This window comes from Arthroderma uncinatum (assembly GCF_011692745.1).
Source record: "Arthroderma uncinatum strain CBS 119779 chromosome Unknown scaffold4, whole genome shotgun sequence".
In the NCBI taxonomy this organism is placed as follows: Eukaryota; Fungi; Ascomycota; class Eurotiomycetes; order Onygenales; family Arthrodermataceae; genus Arthroderma; species Arthroderma uncinatum.
The window spans coordinates 2,820,498-2,843,762 of NW_022983866.1; the positions used below are offsets into that span (position 1 = coordinate 2,820,498).

A 23,265-nucleotide genomic window follows, 5' to 3' on the forward strand; every position below is an offset into this window, starting at 1 on the left:
TCTAGAGAATGACAGCTACAAAATGTCTAGCATCACGCTCAAGCTCTCGTCGCTCGTCATCCGGACCCTCTCGAAACCCATAGCAGTAAGCATGGCAGATGCCGGGACTCGATCTGGGTGAACTAGACTAACACTCTGTTCCGTCGCCCAGAACCAAATCAAAGCACAGGCCCGCGAACATGAACGGTTTCGTCGGATATGCGTGTCCTTCGCCCAGGCAGTACACCGCATTGATATGAAGCTAAGGCTTGGCCTGCTTCAGAACACTGCTGCTCTTGAGAAGCAAGCTGCCCGTGAGGCCGCGGAAGCGCAAGCTAAGAAGATAAAGCTCCAAACACCCACTGTCAAGACAGAAGCACAGACGAAGGCCGATGAACTCCTCAAGGCAAAAGAAAAGGCCAGTGGTATTACAAAGACGCCTCCCATCCCACGGATCCGACCGCTGTCTGAAGGGAAAGCGATCGATATGGGTGCAAACTTCATCAGTGAAACCTTCCTTTTCCTTGTTGGAGGAGGCCTGATTATATTCGAGTCGTTTCGAGCCCGAAGGAAGGAGACATCTAGGCGAGAGGACGTCGCCGAACGGCTGGTCGAGCTTGAAGAATCAGAAAATGCTGCCCGCGCCGGTCTGATTCTCCTAGAGAAGGAGGTGCTTCGGCTTCAAGCCCAGCTCGAGAAGCGGCCAGTGAAGGAGCTGAAGCGAGTCCTCCCAAAAGAGATTTGGAATACTGAGGAGGAGCCGGAGCCGCCAGCCGAGACTCCAACGCTTCTAACGACGCTCTCTTCGTACCTCCAGTGGCCAGGAACAAAGAGTAATTCTACCAATACAGAACTACACACCCCGCCACAGGCTCCAGAGCAGACTCCTCAACCAAACCCAGCCTCACAATCCAAGGCTCCAGTTCCTCAACAAACCAGGTAACCTTTCATGTCTATGCGAGAAGAAAGACGGCATGCACACATATATTTCATACCTCAAGATACCCTCTCCTCAATCGTTGGAAGCACACACCGTGATCTTTTAGACTAATATTCTGATACAAATTTATTCCACTCTTGCCTGGCGCCACCACTGCACATTTATACCCCTATGTTGTATATTAGAATACCTGAGTTTTGTTGAATAGAAGTGTCCCAGTGTCGCTGTAGACGGTAATCCTCTATTTCGCCTCCATAGGATCTATCCTTCCGTATCAACCAGTGCTATTCTCCGTAGAAATAATATCTGTGGCGCAGCGATGTAAGAAGCCGCGTGGTAACTTCATCATCCCCGATTATGTAATCGATGACATTTAATTAGTTGAATGTTGCGGACCTGTCGATTAGGCAAACGATGAGGCCTGGTGTTTGAGCTTTTGATACCCAAGGCAGTCCTCGCTGCAATTTTCCTTCGTCGTCCATAATCGAGATACAGACCTCGAGCGCTGCCTGTCTTCCGCTGCCTGGAACCGTCGAGGAAGTACACCCGCGCGCTCAGCACCACAACCCCACAGGCTCCCTGTTGGCCGTCCAGCCCCTGTGAGCGACTCTCGGAACGATGGTGAGTCTCGACCCAAGGACGCATAGATTCAATTTAGAGGTGCTAGACTTGTTTTCTGACTACGAGCTGCCAGGGCTACTCTAAACGTCCCAGAGATGATAAGAAGAGCAAAGGGGGCCGGTCGAAACATGCGGGGGATAAGGGCTCCGGCCAGCCGCGAGTAAAGAAAGCTGCGTTCGAGAGCACCAAGAAGAAGGAAGTCGGTGTATCAGACCTTACGCTACTCAGCAAAGTGTCCAACGAGGCTATCAATGAGAACCTGAAGAAACGCTTCGAGCATGGAGAGATTTACGTGGGTTTATACACTGTGTTTCGCGCGTTGCGGGTTGCCGGCTAACCTTGGATCGCAGACCTATATCGGCCATGTGCTTGTATCGGTCAACCCATTTCGAGATTGTAAGACCCTGCCAGTCACCTTCCGTATACCGATTCTAACTTGTCTACCTCAGTGGGAATATATACCGACGAAGTCCTCGATTCGTACCGTGGGAAGAACCGACTCGAAGTTAAGCCCCATGTTTTCGCAGTCGCCGAATCGTCATACTATAACATGAAGGCATACAAGGAAAACCAATGTGTTATTATATCGGGAGAGTCTGGTGCGGGAAAAACAGAAGCTGCGAGACGATTGATGCAGTACATCGCAAACGTATCAGGGGGCACCGATTCCTCCATTCAAGAAACAAAGGATATGGTCCTGGCTACGAACCCGCTCCTAGAATCTTTCGGAAACGCGAAAACATTGCGCAATAACAACTCCTCACGATTTGGAAAATATTTGGAACTTCAGTTCAACTCAGTTGGTGAGCCCGTGGGAGCTGTTATCACGAACTATTTATTGGAGAAATCTAGAGTTGTCGGTCAAATCACCAACGAGCGCAATTTCCATATATTCTATCAATTTACTAAAGCTGCTCCCCAGTCCTATAGAGGTATATGAAACCATGCCTGCATTTCCATCTGTCTCAGCTACTAATATACTTAACAGATACATTTGGAATTCAGAAACCCGACGCCTATCTCTACACAAGCCGCTCGAAGTGCTTCGATGTACCCAATATTGATGATGCCTCGGATTTCAGAGAAACAATTGAAGCCATGAAGATAATTGGCTTAGCTCAAGCCGAGCAAGATAATATATTCCGTGTATTATCTGCCATTCTCTGGCTAGGGAATATGCAGTTTGTCGAGGACGATCAAAGCAACGCCACGATCACGGATCGATCGGTTATCGACTTTGTTGCATATTTGATGGAAGTTGATGCAGACCAGGTGCAAAAGGCGCTCACGCACAGAATTGTTGAGACAGCAAGAGGAGGCCGGAGAGGTTCTATCTATGAAGTTCCATTAAATACAGTGCAAGCTCTAGCTGTCCGCGATGCGCTAGCCAAAGCGCTTTACTTCAACCTCTTCGACTGGATTGTGCAGCGAGTCAACGCCTCCCTGGTCGCAAAAGGAGCCGTCACAAACTCCATCGGTATCCTCGACATTTATGGATTCGAGATTTTCGAAAAGAATTCATTCGAGCAGCTGTGTATTAACTATGTTAATGAAAAACTTCAGCAGATTTTCATTCAACTGACGTTAAAGACTGAACAGGAAGAATATGCCCGAGAACAGATCCAGTGGACACCCATCAAATATTTCGATAACAAGGTTGTCTGCTCCCTGATCGAAGATAAAAGACCACCAGGAATTTTTGCTGCCCTGAATGATGCTTGTGCCACTGCACACGCGGACTCTGGTGCAGCCGACCAAACCTTTGTGGGACGACTAAACTTCCTCGGCCAGAATCCAAACTTCGAATCCCGCCAGGGACAGTTCATCGTTAAGCATTACGCTGGTGATGTCTCCTATGCTATCGAAGGGATGACCGATAAGAACAAGGATCAGCTTCTTAAGGATATATTAAACCTTGTTAACTCAAGTAGCAATAGTTTCCTGCACGCCTTATTCCCAAATCAAGTGAACCAGGACGACAAACGCCGCCCTCCGACCGCTGGTGACAAAATAAAAGCATCTGCGAATGACCTCGTTACGACTCTAGCTAAAGCTCAGCCGTCGTATATTCGAACTATTAAGCCGAATGACAACAAATCGCCCTCGGAATACAATGTCGGCAACGTCATGCATCAGATCAAATATCTAGGTTTGCAAGAAAACGTTCGAATTAGGAGAGCTGGATTCGCCTATCGGCAGACGTTTGACAAGTTCGTCGAGCGCTTCTATCTTCTGTCTCCCAAAACCTCTTATGCCGGTGATTATACCTGGACTGGCGACGCAGAATCTGGATGTCGACAGATCCTGAAGGACACTAGTATTCCTGCCGAAGAATACCAAATGGGTGTTACTAAGGCTTTCATAAAGACCCCGGAGACCCTTTTTGCACTGGAACACATGCGAGACCGATACTGGCATAATATGGCCATCAGGATTCAACGAGCGTGGCGCAATTATCTCAGATATCGAATTGAGTGTGCCATCCGAATCCAGCGGTTCTGGAGGCGTGTCACAGGTGGTTTGGAGTATATCAAACTGCGAGACCAAGGTCACAAAGTCCTGGGCGGAAGGAAGGAGCGTCGGCGGTTCAGTCTTCTCGGCTCGAGGAGATTTCTCGGTGATTATCTTGGTGTTGGGAACAGCGGTGGCTTTGGAGAGATCGTTAAGGATTCTATCCGCCTTTCGGGTAAGCATCACGGCATACGATACTATATTAACCGTTGCACAAATTTAACATGTATCGCTTCTCTAGATTCCGAAACCGTACTTTTCTCTAGCCGCTGTGAGCTTCTAGTTACAAAATTCGGTCGATCGAGTAAACCTGCACCACGACTCTTGATCTTGGTATGATATGTCCTCTTCATCCAGTGCTTTGTACATGCTGATATGAGTTATTGTTAGACGGCCCGAAATGTTTATATAATCGTTCAATCCGTTGTGAACAACCAACTGAACATCTCTGCTGAGCGCACTATCTCACTTGGTGCTATCAAGTCTGTTGGAACATCCAATCTCAAGGATGATTGGTTTTCATTAGTCGTCGGTGCAGCACAGGAACCAGATCCTCTATTATCCTGTGTATTCAAAACTGAATTCTTCACACATCTCACAAATGCCCTACGCGGCCAGATGAACTTGAAAATAGCTGACGCGTAAGTCTATCAAGCGCCTCTCAAGGGAATAGTTGTACTAATTGACCGCTTTAGGATTGACTTCAATAAGAAGCCCGGAAAACTAGCCCAAGTGAAAGTTGTCAAAGATGCAGCAGTACCCCGGGATGACGTGTATAAGAGCGGAACCATCCGCACTGGGCCTGGAGAACCTGCAAACTCGACCTCAAAGCCGACGCCGCGACCCAAACAGGTTGCTGGGAAACCGATTACAAAAGGCAAACTACTACGACCTGGTGGCCCCGGAGGTGGTCCATCCAAACTCTCTCAGGCTGCAGCCAAACCAAAACCTCGACCAGCTGCACAGCAACTTCCAGCAAGTGGGCAGCAGTCCACTCTTGAATCACGGCCCGTTCCCCAGCCCGTTGCGGCTGTCGCAGCCTCCCATAACCGCGCTGGCTCTGCTGCTTCACAAACCCAGTCACGACCGCCGCCTCCGCCTCCTCCTCCGCAGGCAGCTCCACCACCCAAAAAGCCCATGGCCAAGGTTTTGTATGACTTCAACAGCGGGAATACGAATGAGCTGGCAATTCGCCAAGGAGAAATGATACAGATTATCTCACGTGAAACAAATGGTATATGATATTTCCCTTTCTGCGTCACGTTGATGCCGTCGTTTTAAAATGTCATCCGAGAATACTAACGCCTACTACTTTTAGGATGGTGGTTATGCATGAATCCAAGCACAGGCACCCATGGATGGACGCCAGAAGCATACGTTGAAGAAGTGAAAGAAGTTGCGGCTCCTCCACCTCCTCCTCCGCCTCCAGTAACTCCAAAGGCTACAACACCCCTACCTACGTCCAACGGCGCCGCTCGTGCCAGTGGCTCTGCCGTGGCAAAGGCAAAACCGGCTCCTCCTGCACCACCAGCGAAGCGCCCCATCAATGTCCGCAAACAAATTCCCGTAGCTCCGCGAGACAGCGCAGTTAGCATGAATTCACAAGACTCATCTGGTGCAAGCGGCCGGGCCACGCCCAATAGTATGAGCAATGCAAGCTTAGCCGGCGGTCTCGCAGAGGCATTACGGCAACGTCAGAGTGCAATGCAAGGGAAGCATAATGACGATGACGACTGGTGAAGTTGAAGCTGCTGGATGATTGCCCTTAGTATTCCTTTCTGTTTATATTAATGAGATGTTTCATTTTCCTACAAGACCTGTCTAGGTTGACATTTACTACTAAATCTTAGATGGTTGATCTTAGTTATGGGGTAATTTTCTTGCCATCTACTTAGAAGCCTCCTGGGTCAAAATATCCAATATCCCTTCCCGTCCTTCTCTAGTGATCTCAAAGTCCTCTTCATCCACCGGTTTCATAATCTACTATCTTTTACTTTCAATATGCAGGAGGATAGATAATGCGGTCTACTACACGTATAAAAATGTCTTATTAATAGCATCTATACACCACATCGCTTGCGTCACAGAAGTTCATCTCGTTCGTAAAGAAGTATGCTTGAGAAACGCCAAAAGATCACCACAGAAAGAAAACCAGAGGAAATAACAGGCATCAGCCTGGAATATAAGCTATACATGGCGAAGGTAGATAGTAAGGAGAAAGCTGGGAAGGACAGGGTAGAAAGTCTCTAGATAGTAGTTGGAGAATGAGGGATACGATAGGTAAGATGGAAGGTCTCATCTCGGTGCTGAAGTCGCAGAATGGACCGGCGAGGGTGTCTGGAGCCGCGATATGGGCGTCGGCGGCGCGCTGCTGGTAGGAGTTGCGACTTCTATCGCGATACTGGGCAGCGTCGAGAGCGGCGGGAGTCGCGGTGCATGGTCGACATGCTCAACCACCACGAAAACCTCACTTGCAACCTCGTTTGGCGGCGTTGGCTGGTACGGAGGAGCATCGCCCCAGCCCACGGCGTCATATGGCGGCGGAATCGATCGCATGCCCAGGTCAGCTTCACCGGCGAGAGCTGTAGGCCCCGTCGCCGTCCCAAACGACTCTGCGTCCGAGTTGTTGGTGGTGTTGGAGAGCAGAGACGAAGCCGACGTCGTTCGCTGGTGTATATGCGCCCCCAGCGGACTCGATCCCATGCCAGCAGCAGATTCTAGCAGACCTCGCGAGTCTGAGTCTGGTGAGCTGGAGAATAAACGCGTTCCGTCATGTCTGACATGGCCGATATCAGCATAGGAGACGCTGGATACTCGCCTCTCCCGGCCTCGAGATTGATGCTCGGCAAGCAACGTCGCCGCAGATACGTTGACAGAGCTTCCATTGGGGGATTCAGACTGAGATTGCAGCCTGTTAGCCTCTGCTCGAGCTCGACTCTCTCGTCGAAGTTCCTCTACCCGGGCCCAGTCTCCTCTCTCGCGGGCTTCTCTGCGCTGCTGGCGAGCCTCTTCACGCTCGGCTATCTCTCGTCTTCGCGCAAGCCGGATCTGATAGAGAGACTCCATCTGCTCCTCTCTGTCCTGCTCTTCTTCCTCGGCCGTCTCGGGGAACTCGACCACGACATCCATCCCGTCTCTCTCGCCTTCCCGGGCAATGACGCGCTCGCTCGCTTTGGGCGTTATCGTATAGGAAGGGAGAGTCATCACCGATCGAATGGATGTGTTACGGTCGAGTGCGGCCTCCCGGGGGCTTTGTCTGGCTTCATCTCGACCATTGGCCTCTGCCAGCTGTGCTGTTCCGTTCGGTACGGCGTTATATGATGTCGAACCGGGAGTCCATCGCCGCCATACGCCCTTCAAGTATTTCCCTGGGATTAATTTTGGCTGGTAGTTCCATATTCGGAGATGTCGTAACACGAAGAATGTTATGATGATGGCAACGACGAGTGCGAGTACAATAATGGCAATCTGCGAGAGAAAGGAAGAATACAGTCTGTCAGCTCCGTCATACAGGCTAGTGTCTCGCTCGGAAATAGTATCTACTCACAAAGTATAGATTGGAGCCGTCGGGAGTGTCTTCGTTCGCTCGCGGGAGAATATACATGTTGAACGACGTTGCTGCCTCCAATGTGGCTGGCCACCACCGACCTGACAGAAGGAAACAAACCGCTTAATCACCCGCCTTTTTCTTGTCGACTGAGGTTGAGGAACTGTTTGTTTAGGCTAATAACATGATAGCGTTAGGGGAAGGTCATGGAGTATGTCCCAGAGAAACGGCCGTGAATCAAGCACTGAATCATCAAACGGCTTGACGGTTGTTGATTTTTCTAGGCTGAGGTGATCGATGCTGCGCCCTCTGCCAGCTGCGTGCCAATCAACAACGACGATATTTTCATTAATACAAGGGGCAGACTGTGCTCCACCAGTTACGTGTTGGGTTGGCCTAGACGGCGCTTTTTCGATATCTTCAACGGCTTGAGCGTACCAAAAAGATTTCACCAGTCCAAGGGATTCTCTTTTGTTCATAAATCGTCCGGGAAATGGCGGATCACGATCCTTTTGACAGCTGGGTGGTGGAGCTGAGCCGCAGCAATAGAGTTCGCAACCACTGGTTCAAAGATCGCCCGCCAGGAAGCCATCTCGTCAGCCAGATGCATCGGAGTCGCTACTCCATACGGAGAATACTGACGCTGGGAGATGGACAGAGAAAGGGTTGAAGAGCTGTCAGTCCGAACCAGCAGAAGACCAAGCCATAAAACCAAGCTCTGTTATCCTTACGTCGAGTAATTAATCACAGGTTTCTTGCAGCGAGCTATCCAAACGAGGAATGACGTGGCGGAGCGGGCGGCTCTGTTAGCATTCAAGATCTATAAGGCTAGGGTTTCAACGCCATGATCACTCGCAGCTCCTTCAGACGGAGAATGGGGAACTTGGTACGGGATTGGCCAAGTCCCGTCCCTATATCATAACTATTGCTCCGTATGGAGTATATCGACTGAGACAAGACCTGGAACACACAAGATTACATTACAATCTTCCATCCTGAGTTATTCAGGTCTGGTTGATTGCTGATATTTCCGGTCTTTCGTCATGCAACGCTCCAACCTGTCCTCAGAAACTGATTAAAGAAACGGAGGCTCGCTTTCTGCATGCCAACCGCTAGGGAGCAGAGTAAGGTATGCACTAGGCGGTAATAAGGTGAAGGTATCTTGACAGCCTTGACCTTCTATGCCAGGCAGAACATTTCGACTCGCATCAAAATGCTGTTCTACACATCTGTCCTACCAGCTCTCGATCCGCCGATGCGCGAATGGGCCCATTATTGACAAATAACGAAATCCAGCTCACCGCTCCGCAGTCTATTGGGGGTCAAGAAAAGCCTGAGGACGAATTACGAACGAAGCCAACCAAGGCCCCCAACAACGCATCCGTCAAACAGACAGATGATCTCACCCAGTTGTTGCAAGATAACATAATCTTCCACCTATCCAAGGAGAGTCGAGGATTAGGGTAGAACAGACATTGTAAGCAGCACGCACGCAACGATCGAGGCAAACGGAAGGCTACACAACCTTAAGCAAGACATCATAACTTGCAGAATATGGAGCGACATGGCAATATTATGTCGTACTTCCATCATTTATGTATGTGCGTATATGGGTTACGTTGGAGTTGTCGCTGGGTCTGTGAGACTTGGCGTGGACAATCCAGGCGGCATCGAAAGCGATATTAAAATATTCCACGTTACTGGTTACCGTGGGATATAGCCTGGGGTAGAGTGCCTGGCCGCCTGCAGATGCCAATTCTCTCGATATTAATAATATATGAAAACATATGATACAGAAAGCCGACCAACAGATATGGCCTGAGAAGACATGGACCAGCAACCCCAGATGACAGACAAAGCAAGGTTTCCTCTGGTTTAACATCGTTAAACCTTGAAGAGTTATGGAACTATGGGGAGCGGAAAGCCACTGAGCCGATCCGTCGATCAAGGGTTACCGAGTGGCCCGGCGTCGCCAGAAACCCTTTTCGCACGCCGAAATCGCCGAGGACGACAATTTCGATATCTAGTTGCAGGCTAGAACTCGGCATCCCTTTTGCAGAGGATTGAACAGGGCGATATGTTGTGCGTGACGCCGTATCTGACTCGTATACGGTTGCATCCTAGGCCCTGAACGAGAAAACTAGAGAGTTAAAGAGAGAGCATACTCGTATGCGTCCCTTGGACGTTCTAGTGAATAACGTTTATCTAACTTCGAAGCGGACAAATTAAACGGCCTCTGGCCCAAATACTACTCAAGACGGGGGACCAGGGAACCCCTGGAACATATCCCGACCAGCGCTGTCCATCATGCAATCACGGCTTCTCTAACAAAATAGACTGCCTGCTACCGAAATCACGCCAGAATATATGCAGCTATATTCCGTACTTTCGTACAGAGCTGCATGCATATCCCTGCGGTATATCAGATATATCGGCTACGTACTATAATGAGAACTCGGGATTCAGGGCGGAATCAAATGCAGACCTGCAGTTAGTTCAAGCGGGCTGATCACACAATAAATGCGGAGTGAGTGTGCTTTAAACCAGCCAACCAGCAGACGAAACTCTACATACCTTGCACCTGGCTAGATGGGATATATATTTTGGATTTACCTGTATCCTTTTCTGAAAACCTTATGCAGGAAAGAAAGGGAAACCCAAAAAAGCGATCTTTTCGCCTAATCATTTCTCATGATGCAACGCCGTGTAGTGCGTCCACCCCAGAGCCCGGCATGTTGGATCCTCATGGGCTGGTAGCAAATCACACACTCTCGCAGGGAAGTAATGGATGGACCGAATGCCGGGTCCCGTCAGGTTGGTTCGGGGGTGGACGTTTCCCATTCAGCGGGTCGGAGTTGGTACGACGTTTCAAGACTCCCAACATATAATTTATACGTTTTATCGTTAATGGCTATGGATTTGCAAAACCGATTCTCGTGCGCCCTTCATGCTGGGTATATCGGGTGGACCGCTATGCGCGCGCAACCGGAACATGCGTTCAGACAGAGACAAGTGTTTTTTTTCTATCTTCCTGTCCAGCGCGACTTCGCCTGAAATTGAATCTGGTGTTTGTCCAACATTAATGTCTGGCCCGTTTTCTTTTCTTTCTTTGTGTTGGTGACAATGAGGAAAAAGAAAAGGTCCAGCTCAACGAGATTCTGTGCTGCCGTCCGCATTCATCTTGATTATTTCTCAGTTCGCATCTGAATTCATAGAGGGTAATAAAGGAGGTACAGAAAGGAAACTCGTCAGTTATGACATGAGAAAGAAAGAGAAAAAAGGAAAGAAAAAAAACAAGGAGAAAAAGAAAAGAGCCTCATGTCTCGTTCATCATTTCGGCTTTAAACTCGTTATGAATATACACCCGAAACGGGGATAGAAAGAAAAGTGCCCGGCCGCCCGCTTAGAAGAGGAGAGAGGAAAAAGGAAGAACGAAGCGAGATATTAGAAGGATAAAAGGGTAAAAGGATCAGTGTGAGGTAGGGAGGGTAAGAGGAGAGAACAAACCGCTCAAGCTCTATTGGCTCGATCAAGACCATTGGCTCGGTCAAAGCCATTCGCTCTGTCAAGGCCGTTGGCTCTATCAAGGGAACGCTTGGTGAAAACCAGGGGAACGGTTGGTGCGTCTGCCGTAAAGTAGTCTCTGAACCCGCCCTTGCCGTCGTAGAGCTTGTCAGCGCCCACGCGACTCTCCTTTGGGAAGTTGAAGTCAAACAGCCTGACGACCATGGCCAGGAGCATGCGCATCTCCATCATTGCCAGCGGACGTCCGGCGCAGGAATATTTGCCTGCCAGAAAGGGATTGAATGCATCCTTCCGGATGATCAGGTCAGGCTTGGAAGACCAGCGTTCGGGGATGAAATTAGCGGGCTGGACGAAGTATCTGCTATCTAGATCGGGTAATTTATACCATGTCAGTGCTAGTAATTAGGAATACGAAAAGGAAAAAAAAGGGAAAAAAGTTAGACAGGGATGATTGTGATACGTACCGCGATGGAGGGAGTAGGTGGGAGTCGAGACGATCGTGTCTCCAGGAATCCATCTATCTGCAATCATGGCGCCCTGGGGTGGGGTAAGACGTTGCACGCCGCTGGGCACAGGAGGGTATAGGCGCAGTGCTTCGTTGATGCAGCCTTCGAGGACGGGGCTGCCGGCCAATTTTTGGTGCGAGAGCTGGTCGATGGTCGGTACCAGCTGGTCGATCTCTGCCTGCAGAGCCTTCTTCTGGTGCGGGTGCAGGGCGAGCAGGTAGAGCACTGTAGTGAGGTTGAGTGCGGTCGTCTCGCTGCCAGCTACGATGGCCAGTTCGGCATCGTAAGTCAGATCGCCGTCGTTGACCTGTTCATTAAGATCGTTGCCCAGGATGTAGGAGAACAAGTCCAGCCGCGTCGTGCCCAGCTATCAATATTCAACATTAGTCTGTAATCCGTAGACATAGATCAATCCATAGTATAGAAGGGAGGACATGCCTTTTTCCGCTCCTGCACCTGCTTGCCGCACCAGGAGATCCAGTTCGCGCGAACACGACTGATGCCGGGCAACTTTTGAAAGAGGATGAAGAGCCAGGGGACACCGATGAGGGTGCCGACGACTGGCTTGCCGGCTTCCATCATGCCAAAGAGAAAGTGAGGGCTGCCGGACCTGAGCATGTCGAACGAGCGTCCGAAGCTGAGATCGCCCATGACATCAAAACCAAAGTACTTGAACCACTTGCCAATGTCGACTGGCGTTCCCTCCAGGCTAGAGAGCTGCTTGACCAAGTCTGAGCAGTGCTGGAACACGCGAGGTTCATACTCGCTCAGTGCTATAAGGAAACAAGTTAGCAAGTAGACCGTTCAGGGCGAGGAGAGTCCGGGCGAGCAGGCACCTTTTGGACTGAACCCGCGGTCCCAGGTGCGCCGTCTCTTCGTATGAAAGGCCTTGTCTCGCGTCATCTGCAGAGACCTGGACGGATAGTTGAGATCGTAGAAGGGTCCCTTGAGACACACTGAGCCGAAGCCATGGATATCACGCACGGCAGCGACATTGTTGACCGAGATCTCACGCGGTCCTATGCTCAAACAGTCAGCCAGTGCCATAATCAACAAGAGAAGAGCGTCAACCCACTGATACGGACAAAGTCGCCGTGTTCTCGGTGAAGGCCCTGGACGGCTTCGTGGAACTTGAACTGTGGCAGCGCGCATCCAACAGACCAAAAGCCCGACAGTTTGGCAACGACGGGCCCTGGAAACTGCTTCAGCGCATGGAAACAGAGCCGGTAGAGGCAGATGCTGGCGAACAGGGCCGCGAGATGCGAAGACGAGAGCGCTGCCAGCGTCGCGAGCGAGTCGTAGAGAGACAGCCGCAGAAGTAGACCGGCGAGCAAGCCCACGGCCGCGATGAAGTAGACAGCAGCGACGGCGGGCGTATGTTTCTCCCACTCGCCGCGACTGAAGAGCTGCCAGTGACAGAGCAGGCCGACAGCAGCGGCGACAGCCAGCGCCGTCATCGTCGCCATTCTTTCTGTCCTTTCTATGATATCTGGTCGAGGTGTTGGTGAGAGGAGGCCGGGATGAGAGTCAGGGTAAGAGAACACAGGGGATACCATGTCTATACTTATACTTCTATACTCTCTCTCTGTCCCTTATTCACTCTGTCTTTCACTCTTCTGTATTCCTGTCTGTATTCTGTCTGTCTACCTGTATTCCTGTCTGTCTGTATTCCTGTCTATCTGTATTCACTGTCGTAACAAAGAGCGATGTCTGCCATCCGGGCCGACAACTTATATACGCCGTGGCTGGAGTCGTTTTCCTTCTCCTTCGCACCTCCAGCCATGGCCGCTACATCTCCTGCTGCTACAGAGGCCGAGGAGAGCGATGGTCCCAGGCCGGCGAAGCTGCCAAAGACATCGCCAGACGAGAGCGTCGCCGTCGCCGTCGCCGCTGAGCCTGAGGATGTGCCCCAGATCGCACCGGACGAAGACGACGACGACGACAGCGATTCCGCCGTCGGCAGCGATAGGTAAGTCTCTTCTCTCTTCTTAATGTCTTCTTCGTAATGTCTTCTTAATGTCTTCTAACCTGTGTAGCGATGAGAACTCGCTGCAGTCTCTGACCTCCAGCATCACCAGCTACGTCTACAGGAACGGACGCCGCTATGCGTCCTTCAGAGAAGGGCGATACTGTCTGCCCAACGACGAGGTCTGCCTCTTCATCTTAGCATCTATAATATCGCTGTTTCTAACTGTGACAGGCCGAGTCCGATCGCCATGACTTTCTCCAGCACATATACGGCATGCTCTTTGGCGGGCGGCTCGTCTTCGCGCCCATCTCAGACAGCCCGGAGAGAATCCTCGACGTCGGCACCGGCACAGGTACGTCTCCCTCTCTCTCTCTTTTTATCTCTTGTATACTGACTGGACAGGCATCTGGGCTTTGGATGTTGCAGAGTGAGTTCGTTCTTCCTGCTGTCGTTTCGTTCTAACCGCCCGACAGCGCGTTCCCGGCCACACACGTTATAGGAACAGACATCTCGCCCATCCAGCCTACCTGGTCAGTACATCATCACCCTTCTCGCAGCCTATTCTCTCAGCACATTCTCACCTTCGCAGGGTCTCTCCCAACATCTCCTTCGAGATCGACGACGCCGAAAGCGAATGGACCTTCAGGCAGAGGTTCGACCTCATCCATTTCCAGAACCTCAATGGCGCAATTCGCGACTGGCAGCGTCTGCTATCTCAGATATACGAGTATGTCCGCTAACTTCACGAACCTAAACCTCTCACCTTTTACTTTTATTTTTTTTTCTCGTCCCGCTCCCGTTCCCGCTCCCGTGAGGTTCCAGTGTTTAGTTTGGTAGCTGACAGTGATAGCAACTTGATGCCCGGCGGCTACATCGAAGCCAAGGAAACCGACGTATATGCAACCTGCGACGACGATTCGATCCCCGAGGACTGCTACCTGCGTCAGTGGGAGTCAAACTGTATCAAAGCATGCAGCCTGATCGGACAGACCCTCACGGCGCCTGAAAACATCAAGAAGTGGATCCAGGACGCTGGGTTCGTCGACGTAAAGGAGCAGCAGTTCAAGCTGCCGATAAATACCTGGCCCAAGGACCCAGAGCTGAAACTCGCCGGCCGCTATCAGAATGTTCAGTATTCGGATGCCATCCAGCCGTATGCGCTCGGCTTGCTCGTCGAAGTCCTCGGCTGGTCCAGAGAGGAGATGGAGGTCTTCCTCGTCGGCCTCAGGAAGGACCTCTCCAACCGCTCATATCATGGGTATAATATCGTGTACGTACTTCTCCTTCAGGGATCGAGATCCATCACTAACCTGTCCAGACGTGTTATAACAGCTAGAAAGCCAGGTATGGGGAAGCGAAAGTTCTCCGAAGACGACTAACCTTGGCCTTTCCTCTTTTTTCTTTCCCTTATCATATTTTGCAGCCATCTCATCGTCTCGGGATGTTATACCCATTTCTGGAATTATGGCCTTATACCACATTTCGCGTCTCGTTTGCATTCCGTCTCCTGCCCTCGGCGTTCGATCGAACTGCCCCAGGTTTTGCGTCATGCGATCTGTCTCTTTGTTTTTTTTTTTAATATTCATTCATCCATCCTCTTACATTCAACCCGGGCCATAGACTTGTTTGAGCACGCTGGATCTGATCTGGTCTTTTGGGAACGTCTTTTTTTCTTTGGTGTTATTTCAGCGGCGGCATTGTAGGGTAGGAAAACGGCCAGTCTGGGGAGAAGAGGGAAGGGGAAGGGAAGAGACTCTGTTAAGGGTCAACAGTAACAGCATCTATGATTATGATCGTGATGACAGCGGAAGACAGATGGTATTATGTATCATGAAGAATTCTCTCTTTTTTATACTAGAAAAATCGAAAAACTAGCCCAGCCTATGCACCTGTAAAGTCCATACCATGGCCAAATAGATAAAAACACCAGCAGAGAAGACTCGAGAAGAGAGAGAGAGAGAGAGAGAGGAAAGGAGGCCGGCTCGAACTCTTTATACGCCGTGGCGTGTCCTCCAGGGCCTCAAACCCCACGATTCAGATACATCGCATCCTAATATCAGACGCTAATCTACGCCTCAATGCTTAAGCCTGGCCTCGACGGCCTATTAGCGGTCTCAGATCCCTTAAGACGGGGGCGACTCCATGAATCTTGAATCTTGGTTAAAAGACGAACGCTGGCGATCGGCTCGCCTAAGGTTCGCTTCACCTTTCTTTTTCCTGCCTCCCGCTCGATATTCACGAGTCGATTCCACGAGTCGATTCCACGAGTAGGTGGAGGGTGGGATTATTGGTGCCATGTCTGCTTGCTCGGCTGTACGGAGTACGGAAGATTAAACGGTGGGGTTATACTATACTAGATGTGAAGTGTGAAGCGGCTATACACAAATAACAGTACTCCATAGAACAATATTAGATATAATTACAGCTGCATCCTCAAGAGCCGTCTCAACCTCCCGCCACTTCGACTGCTCAGGTCTGCGAATGGTCCTTCTTCAACCACTGTGCCCCCGTCCACGACCACCACGTTATCCGCCAGCTCCATCATCTCCCTTGCATGTGTGATTATAATCACCGTCAACCTCCGTCCAGATGCCATCAGCTTTGCCACCGTCTGTCTAATCACAGTGGCGCTCTCGACGTCAAGGCTAGATGTTGCCTCGTCTAATATGAGCACTCGCGGACGACGAACAAGTGCCCGGGCAATCACAATTCTTTGGGCCTGGCCGCCAGAAACACCTATTCCGCCATCTCCAACGAGCGTGCCATAGCCAGATGGTAGCGAAGAGATAAAGTCGTGAATTCCTGCTGCCGTGGCTGCTGCTTGGATATTCTCCATCGTGTTGAGTGGGGAGCTTTCGGCAAGGCCGTAGGTGATGTTATCCTTGATCGAGGCAGGGAAGAGTGTAGGGTCCTGTGGGACGATACAGATCAATGAACGCAGAGTAGGGACATGGATGTTGCGGATGTTTACGCCACCCAGCGTGACGGTGCCCTTGTTACTTTGGGACGGCGGAGATGGATAGAGCGCAAGCAGCAGCGAGGATACGGTCGACTTCCCCGAACCCGAGGGCCCAACGATCGCAGTGCAGGAACCCGAGGGGATCGTCAGGTTGAAGTTCTTCAGGATTCTCTTTTCTGGCCGATTCGGGTAACTGAAATCCACGCCGCTGAAATTTAGAGGAGCCGGGTCTGGGATGCGCAGACTACCCTGGTGTTCATGCGACTGATCGTCCTGCATGTTGACTAGCTGCAGAACCCTAGTTGCAGAGTCTTTGGAAGAGCTGATCTGTGGAACTGAAAGCCACTACATGTGAGTACGAAGGCAGATGATAGGAATGATAGTGAACTCACCCAGTGCGAGCACTCCTTTCACATTCGCCATGCTAAAGAGCAACATTGAGAACACCATTAGGATATCCTTGGCTGAATACTGAGAGCTCGAAACAAGAACTGCCCCGTAGTAGAAGACGAGAGCTAGGATTACGTTAGACGAGTATCAAAAGCAAAGAATCCAGCGAGCTCCTTACCGTAGACGAAAAGAATTGAACATTCTGAAAACCCAAAGAACAGGCCAGAATAGCAACCTCTCTTGATCCCAATTGTCAGAGTCTTGTAATTAGCCCTATCGTGCTTGGTATGGAAGTATGATTCCAAGGTCAACGATCGAACCGTTCGAATATCAAGAAACGTTTCAGTAAACAATCCCGCCATCGTCTCGCTAGCTTGATTCGACCTGTTCTCCCAAAATCCACTGATCTTCTCATAGAGCCTCGTCAGGCCGTACAGAGGAGGCGCAGTGGCAGCTCCAACTAGAGCCAGCTTCCAGCACACTGCCACTCCCCAGATAAACCCGATCAGAGTCATGACGGCTGCAACAAACATGAAACATGCAAATCGTCCAAGTAAATTTCTCATTTCCTCAGGGTTCCGATCCAAACAGTGTGTCAAATTTGAAAGGCTGTTCTCGTCTTTTTCAAACCAGGATTTACACTGTTGTAGGACCCTCCGAATGGCTTTGTAACGAAATTGATCTATCCAGGCTTGCCCACATCGTTCAAGGAGATAGTGCATAAAGAATGATGCTACTCCGTTAACAAACGATATGCCCAAGACTGCAAGAGCCCATTGTTTCGCTCGTTGAGGCCTATTTTCAACTATGAAGAAAGTGCTTAATAACTGTGCGAACAGGTAGGAGAAACATGGCGTTGCAGCGGCATGGAAAAATGCAGCTATGAATCCGAGAAGTAGCGATATCCTGTCCGAAAACGATAAAGATGGTACCACTGTCGAAAGTATTTGTAATATAGTATAAATTTTTGGCTGAGCTTGTTTATCTGGTTGTGAAGATGAGGGTGGTTGGTGGCTTGGGGACGAAACTGGTACATGCTCTAATTGTTGCTCGATCCTTTTATCGTTCCACGCATTCAAGCCCAAGGCCCTTTCATCACTAAATGGATCTTTGAACTTGGGGCTCATGGGCTCGAAAGGGCTTCCAGATATACTGGTTGGCCGCAGCCGTCCGGTTTGGTCTGCCTCTGCATAGGCTCGCTCAACGGAAATGCTGCGGTGAAAGAATGGAGAAAGGGGTGTTGGTAATGAGCGCCGCTCGGCCACCCGGTTTTCCACGCTGCTAAAGCCTGACCCCCTCCTTCGTTCTAGCGGAGGGGAAGTGGCTTTCGGAGTCCAGATCGGAGGTGATGTGGACGTTGGTGGTAAAGTTACAAGATGGCTAAGGTCAAAGATGCCGGCTGCTTGTTTCTCTAGGACATGCTTATAGCCCTGCTGTGCAATTCTCCCTTGGTCGACAACATACACAAAATCTTGCGATCGAATCTGAGACAGGTCGTGGGTGATAATGATGGTGGTCTTCCCCTGTCGCCAGGCACGAATGGAATTCATCAAGTGAATTCTCCCAGAGTAGTCTATTGCGCTGGTGGACTCGTCGAGTATCAAGATTGGAGTATCCCTCAATCTTGCTCTTGCCAATGCTACCCTTTGGCGCTGGCCTCCACTCAATGAACTGCCACCGGTGCCAACAATCGTGTCAAGCCCCAAGGGGAAGCTAAGGATGGTATCTTGAAGACCAGCGAGTTTCGTGGCCGCGGATATATCTCGGGCTGTGATATTCTCGGCATCCTGGGAGCCGAAGGTGATATTCTTTAATATTGATTCATTGAAAAGGATGCTCTCTTGCTGAACCAGGGTAATATTGTTACGGATCCAATTCACGTCCAAAGTTTGAATCAATCTGTCGTCGATATATACCTCCCCAAAGGTTGGTGCATAGAAGCCCATGAGTAAATTCCCGATTGTGCTTTTTCCGGAGCCACTTTTGCCAGCAACGAAAGTTGTATCACCGGCTGGGAAGAAGAAAGAGCAATTATCCAATACTCTTCTATCTGGTTGCGAGGGATAGGCGAATGTAACCTAACAATAGTGAGCATATAAGAACCTAGTTATTTTAAGTAAAGACATAATTACCTCTGAAAATCTAATATCACCTTCGCAAAACATGGGCGAGAGGCTCTTGCCCCTCAAGTTTCGAGAAGTGCAAGCATGGCACGAGTCTTTGAATATATGTGTCAGAGCCGCTGCAGCGGTACGTCCCTTTTCAAGAACGATCAAGCGAGGTATAATTTCTTCTATGGACTGTGTCGCCTGCAGACACGCCCAAAACGTCGTCAATACTTCACCTGCACTTAACGCACCCTTACCCACAAGGTAGCTGCCGTACCAAAAGCCCTGTACAAACATGCCAAAGGTTAAAAGGGAGATAAGGCCAATCTGCGAGGCACTGTAGAGGGCTTCCTTATAGTACCAACCAGCAGCTACCCCAATTGCTGCTTTATACTTCTCGGCTTCCGTTTCTAGTCCGTTGAAATGTTTCACCACATCGATGGAGGAGATGGCCGTGGTCACAATTTTTGACGCCCTTGTGAGTTCTGCCTGCTGAGACGTGATCTTTGGTTGGATCTTTGACGAGAAGACCGCAATTATAATCGCGCATATGGGCACGCTCGCAAGGCATACGAGCGTTAAGCTCCAAGATATGTACATAGCCAACACCAGGGCTACTATTGAGGCAGTAAGATTGTAAACTGTAGCTCCCAGCGGCTGAGACGTTGCGAGTTGAAGGTCACGAATATATCTAGATAGAAAGCCGTCAGCAGTGTACCATGATAGAATCAGTGTAACTCAAAGCTTTTCGGCGTACGCTTGGATTCGAGGCAAGACGGCAGGGAGGCCATCAGGTACTCCGTCAAACCACTGCATATCCTTGTGCAGCAGCTCTTCAAATGCCCATTTCCTCGCATTCTTAGCCTGTAGCTCTCCGAAAATAACCCATAGTGAAAAGTATACACAGTCCAAAAACCAAATGCCGGAACCGATGGCTAAAAAGTATGTGCACTCGAGAGAAGTATCCGACAGCAGCTGGCCAGCAGAGATCGAATGAGAAGCAAAATTAGAAAACGCGTTAAATAGCCTGCCGAGTATCCAGGCAAGTAAGGGAACAGTAAGACCACAGGCAACGCTGAAGGCGAGTGCTAAGATCAAGGGGGCAATATGCCTCCTGGAGGTGAAGTAGAAGAGTGACGCCCATTTTGCCCGCAGCCGCTGCTCATCGGCAGACCTTGAATCTGTCGATAGCTTGCTAGATGCCGAGCTATGAGACATCGAAGCAAGTCAGTGACGCCGTTAGTGGTGGTTGGAGGTCGGTTTGCAGTCCGCGGGCTCTCATCGAAGCTGCTGGCTGCAAACTTCAGGCAGGAGATCCATGGTCCACGGGGATGAGAGAAAAATATAGAAGAGAAGCCATGGCGAGCCACTCGGACGCCAGCAGGAAAAGATAGTCACGGACTCTCTGTGGTCTAGACATTGCTGGTATCATTCAATGTGATTACTTTGGTCTGAGAGGGTGAATGAGCCTCGCTTTCTTTGTGCTATCTGCTAGTCGAGGCTTGCTTGCTATTGTTCCTGTGGAGTTGCCAGCGCTATTTATCCCAGATGAATAGAGACGAGGCGTGTCTAAGTACAAAGATCATGGAGTTTGCATGAACGTCCTGGCTGGGCCTGAAACAGGGTGCGGTGGCTGATGTTTTGAGATGGTCGAGGTTGAGGTTGGAAGTTCGACTTGCTGACTTCTCTCAACCACTCAGACGAACGACGACGCTCACCAACCACGTTAACGGTTCAACAAAGAACTACATTAAGCCGTCATTGGCTATAATATCACTGCCTTGCCTCGCCTCGCTTTGAGAACGAGAGAAAAATTACGAGTGGCAATCTGGTTATTGGACGACAGGCTGAGCGACACTACTACAGATGCAGACATGGACCATGGAAGACTAGGGCAACAAACGAGAGAATCGCCGGGGACAGTCCAAGAGATAGACTGGACGCAAGTCTAAAGGATAGACAGAGGAAATAAGAGACATAGACTTATATATCAGATCAGGCTAAGACAAGCTTTTTTTTCTTGGGGATTATTGCATCCGGAATAACTATGATTCTCACTGTGTCCACAATGGAGGAAGGTGAACAAAAACTAGCTATATAAAACCTAGGGAGGTCCCTCAAGTATATAACAATTGACTATAGTTCGATCATACGCTTGTTCCCTTCCAAAAAGGGGTACCATCTATATTTACCATTCTAAATTTTCTATCTTTCCATACGCAAAGAAGCGTTACTCTATCATTGCCTCCTCCTACATAAAACTTCTGATTTTGGATCAATCAGAAGGGCCGAGATAAGTGTAATATTTTCCGGTCGACCTTGCCCGTCAGGAAATGCCCAATCATAGTTGAGAATTAAATGAGCAAGGAGGATTTTTATTTCATTGATTGCGAAAAATCTACCCGGGCAAGCATGAGTACCCAGGCCAAAGGACAGGCTCTCAAGACCAATTGATGTAGCCTACGAATTAAGTTAGAAATATACACTTTAGGTGTAATTGGATACCAGCCTATGAATGCATACCTGGAATTTATGCTCGTTCCCCTGAGCAGCACGTAGCCTTTCAAATCTGCAAGTAGACAACAATAAGTATGAATGAGAAAGAGAATGGGTAATTATCAGCCCGCTTACCTGAATCCATCAAACTTTTCTGCATTTTCCCACAATAGCGGATCATAGTTGATTTCAAGGGAGTTGAATCCAAGTATAGATCCAGCCGGGAGGATTGTACCGTCAGAAAGCTCTGTAGTAGCCAACACCTTGCGCTCCATACCAACTATGCAATAAATTTCGTTAATTTTCAAGCACTATAACGGGTATCGAGAAAGAGTGCAATACCAAAAGAAGACGGATTTAAGCGCTGGGTCTCTCTTAGGAACGAATCCAACTTTCGGAGTTTCATCATCGCAGACTTTGATGTGATACCCCCTTCCTCAGCTATAACTGTTTCAAGCTCCTTTCTTAAAGGGCCATTGTACTCTGGTGCCGCAGCCAGGTGGAACAAGGCATGACATGCATTCATTGAGGTTGTATGCATTGCGGTAAAAGCGGCCATGAGCTGATTTGTGGCTTGAAAATCTAAAGACTTTCCTTTCACTTCGTTGATATCTATGAAAGATTGGATGATATCGCGTGGTGGCTGGAATCCAGGATTACTCAGTCTCTCAATGCGCTCCTGAAGTACTGGTGCAAGTAATCTGCCTCATCATATTCTGTTATAAATGCATCCTTGCCATATAGAGGTATATGCTGCTGCTAACCTTTTGACCGTGGAATAGTGCCGCCGGACAGCCCGTAGCTCGGGGAGGAACCAGTTCAAAAGGGGATGCACTATGCGCGGTGTCATGTGCAGAATCATCCCGGCCTTGAAAGCGTCTTCCGTGTATTTCATCATGCATTTCAACTATATGACTATTGTTAATAGATGTCAATTGTAGCAATGTTACTTTTCAGGCCTTACACACCCATTCTTTATTGTGACAAAGCGGCGAGCCAACAAGGACAGAGCTTGTCATCGAGGTAACCATCTCAAGAAGTTTAGGCAAAAGTTGCACCGGTACGTAATCTTATCAATGTTACCAAAAGAAAAGGATCACCTACAGGCTACCCGCATAGATGACTTACCATTTCCACAGAACCCTAGATGCTCCTCAACTACAGAAACCACTTCATCTTGTAGGAGTTCGTGAGCATGGACTATGTTTTGGGTCAGATCACGTCTGAGGGCAGTAGCGAGGCTCTGATCGTGGGTTGCAATCATCGTATACTCCCCAGCCATCGCATCCTTGACCAAAGCCTTGAAGCTCATCTGACTATCAGGAAAGTTCTTCACCTCATCCAGATGTTGCCGTGGGAGAATTATCATGCGCTGTGCAGGGACCTGGATCTCATAGGGCTGACCCGGATACTGAATCCATTATGTCAGTCTATTATAGACTGGGTAGGACAGGGGATAGATAGATACCAATTTTGACCCTTGAATAAGACCAGGCTTCATATCATTTGATTGTAGCCGGATGACTGGGAAACGAGTAAGAGGCCTCTTTCTGGTCCAGGGAGCAATCTTTAGACATATAAAGACTGCCCCAAAAAGGAACAAGACCACTAGCCCGAGGTGAGCAGTAGGATTTCCTTCTAACAGGTTGGCCATATTGGCAAGTCACTCTAGTTACAGTTAGATTCGGTGTTGGCCTTTGTGACGTTCATGCTT

At 49.5% G+C, this 23,265-nt stretch overlaps 6 protein-coding genes across 6 annotated transcripts; 2 read left to right on the forward strand and 4 right to left on the reverse strand.

The window, feature by feature from the left end:
- Positions 1 to 22: 22 nt before the first annotated feature.
- On the forward strand, positions 23 to 5,791 carry GIQ15_06207 (myosin-1; the record flags this gene model as incomplete). The annotated part of the gene is made up of 11 exons (XM_033553624.1): positions 23 to 85; positions 152 to 812; positions 1,368 to 1,518; positions 1,634 to 1,832; positions 1,891 to 1,936; positions 1,990 to 2,472; positions 2,529 to 4,226; positions 4,293 to 4,384; positions 4,442 to 4,692; positions 4,747 to 5,285; positions 5,370 to 5,791. The coding sequence occupies 11 exons, from the start codon at positions 23 to 25 to the stop codon at positions 5,789 to 5,791; spliced, it is 4,605 nt and encodes a 1,534-aa protein (XP_033404768.1).
- Positions 5,792 to 6,346: 555 nt separating this feature from the next.
- On the reverse strand, positions 6,347 to 7,655 carry GIQ15_06208 (uncharacterized protein; the record flags this gene model as incomplete). Its single annotated transcript, XM_033553625.1, has 2 exons — positions 6,347 to 7,519; positions 7,599 to 7,655. 2 exons carry the CDS (start codon positions 7,653 to 7,655, stop codon positions 6,347 to 6,349), a joined length of 1,230 nt encoding a protein of 409 aa, XP_033404769.1.
- Positions 7,656 to 11,108: 3,453 nt separating this feature from the next.
- GIQ15_06209 (putative Cytochrome P450 monooxygenase) lies at positions 11,109 to 13,095 on the reverse strand (the record flags this gene model as incomplete). The annotated part of the gene is made up of 5 exons (XM_033553626.1): positions 11,109 to 11,488; positions 11,588 to 11,996; positions 12,086 to 12,402; positions 12,466 to 12,648; positions 12,705 to 13,095. 5 exons carry the CDS (start codon positions 13,093 to 13,095, stop codon positions 11,109 to 11,111), a joined length of 1,680 nt encoding a protein of 559 aa, XP_033404770.1.
- Positions 13,096 to 13,410: 315 nt separating this feature from the next.
- GIQ15_06210 (uncharacterized protein) lies at positions 13,411 to 14,977 on the forward strand (the record flags this gene model as incomplete). The annotated part of the gene is made up of 8 exons (XM_033553627.1): positions 13,411 to 13,598; positions 13,666 to 13,777; positions 13,830 to 13,950; positions 14,001 to 14,025; positions 14,072 to 14,128; positions 14,188 to 14,325; positions 14,449 to 14,868; positions 14,917 to 14,977. The coding sequence occupies 8 exons, from the start codon at positions 13,411 to 13,413 to the stop codon at positions 14,975 to 14,977; spliced, it is 1,122 nt and encodes a 373-aa protein (XP_033404771.1).
- Positions 14,978 to 16,017: 1,040 nt separating this feature from the next.
- Positions 16,018 to 20,273, reverse strand: GIQ15_06211 (ABC a-pheromone efflux pump AtrD; the record flags this gene model as incomplete). Its single annotated transcript, XM_033553628.1, has 6 exons — positions 16,018 to 16,892; positions 16,950 to 17,072; positions 17,126 to 17,467; positions 18,101 to 18,958; positions 19,307 to 19,746; positions 19,813 to 20,273. The coding sequence occupies 6 exons, from the start codon at positions 20,271 to 20,273 to the stop codon at positions 16,018 to 16,020; spliced, it is 3,099 nt and encodes a 1,032-aa protein (XP_033404772.1).
- A 1,409-nt stretch (positions 20,274 to 21,682) lies between these two features.
- Positions 21,683 to 23,052, reverse strand: GIQ15_06212 (Cytochrome P450 oxidoreductase GliF; the record flags this gene model as incomplete). The annotated part of the gene is made up of 6 exons (XM_033553629.1): positions 21,683 to 21,831; positions 21,894 to 22,252; positions 22,316 to 22,458; positions 22,520 to 22,620; positions 22,680 to 22,962; positions 23,020 to 23,052. The coding sequence occupies 6 exons, from the start codon at positions 23,050 to 23,052 to the stop codon at positions 21,683 to 21,685; spliced, it is 1,068 nt and encodes a 355-aa protein (XP_033404773.1).
- Between the last annotated feature and the right edge of the window lie 213 nt (positions 23,053 to 23,265).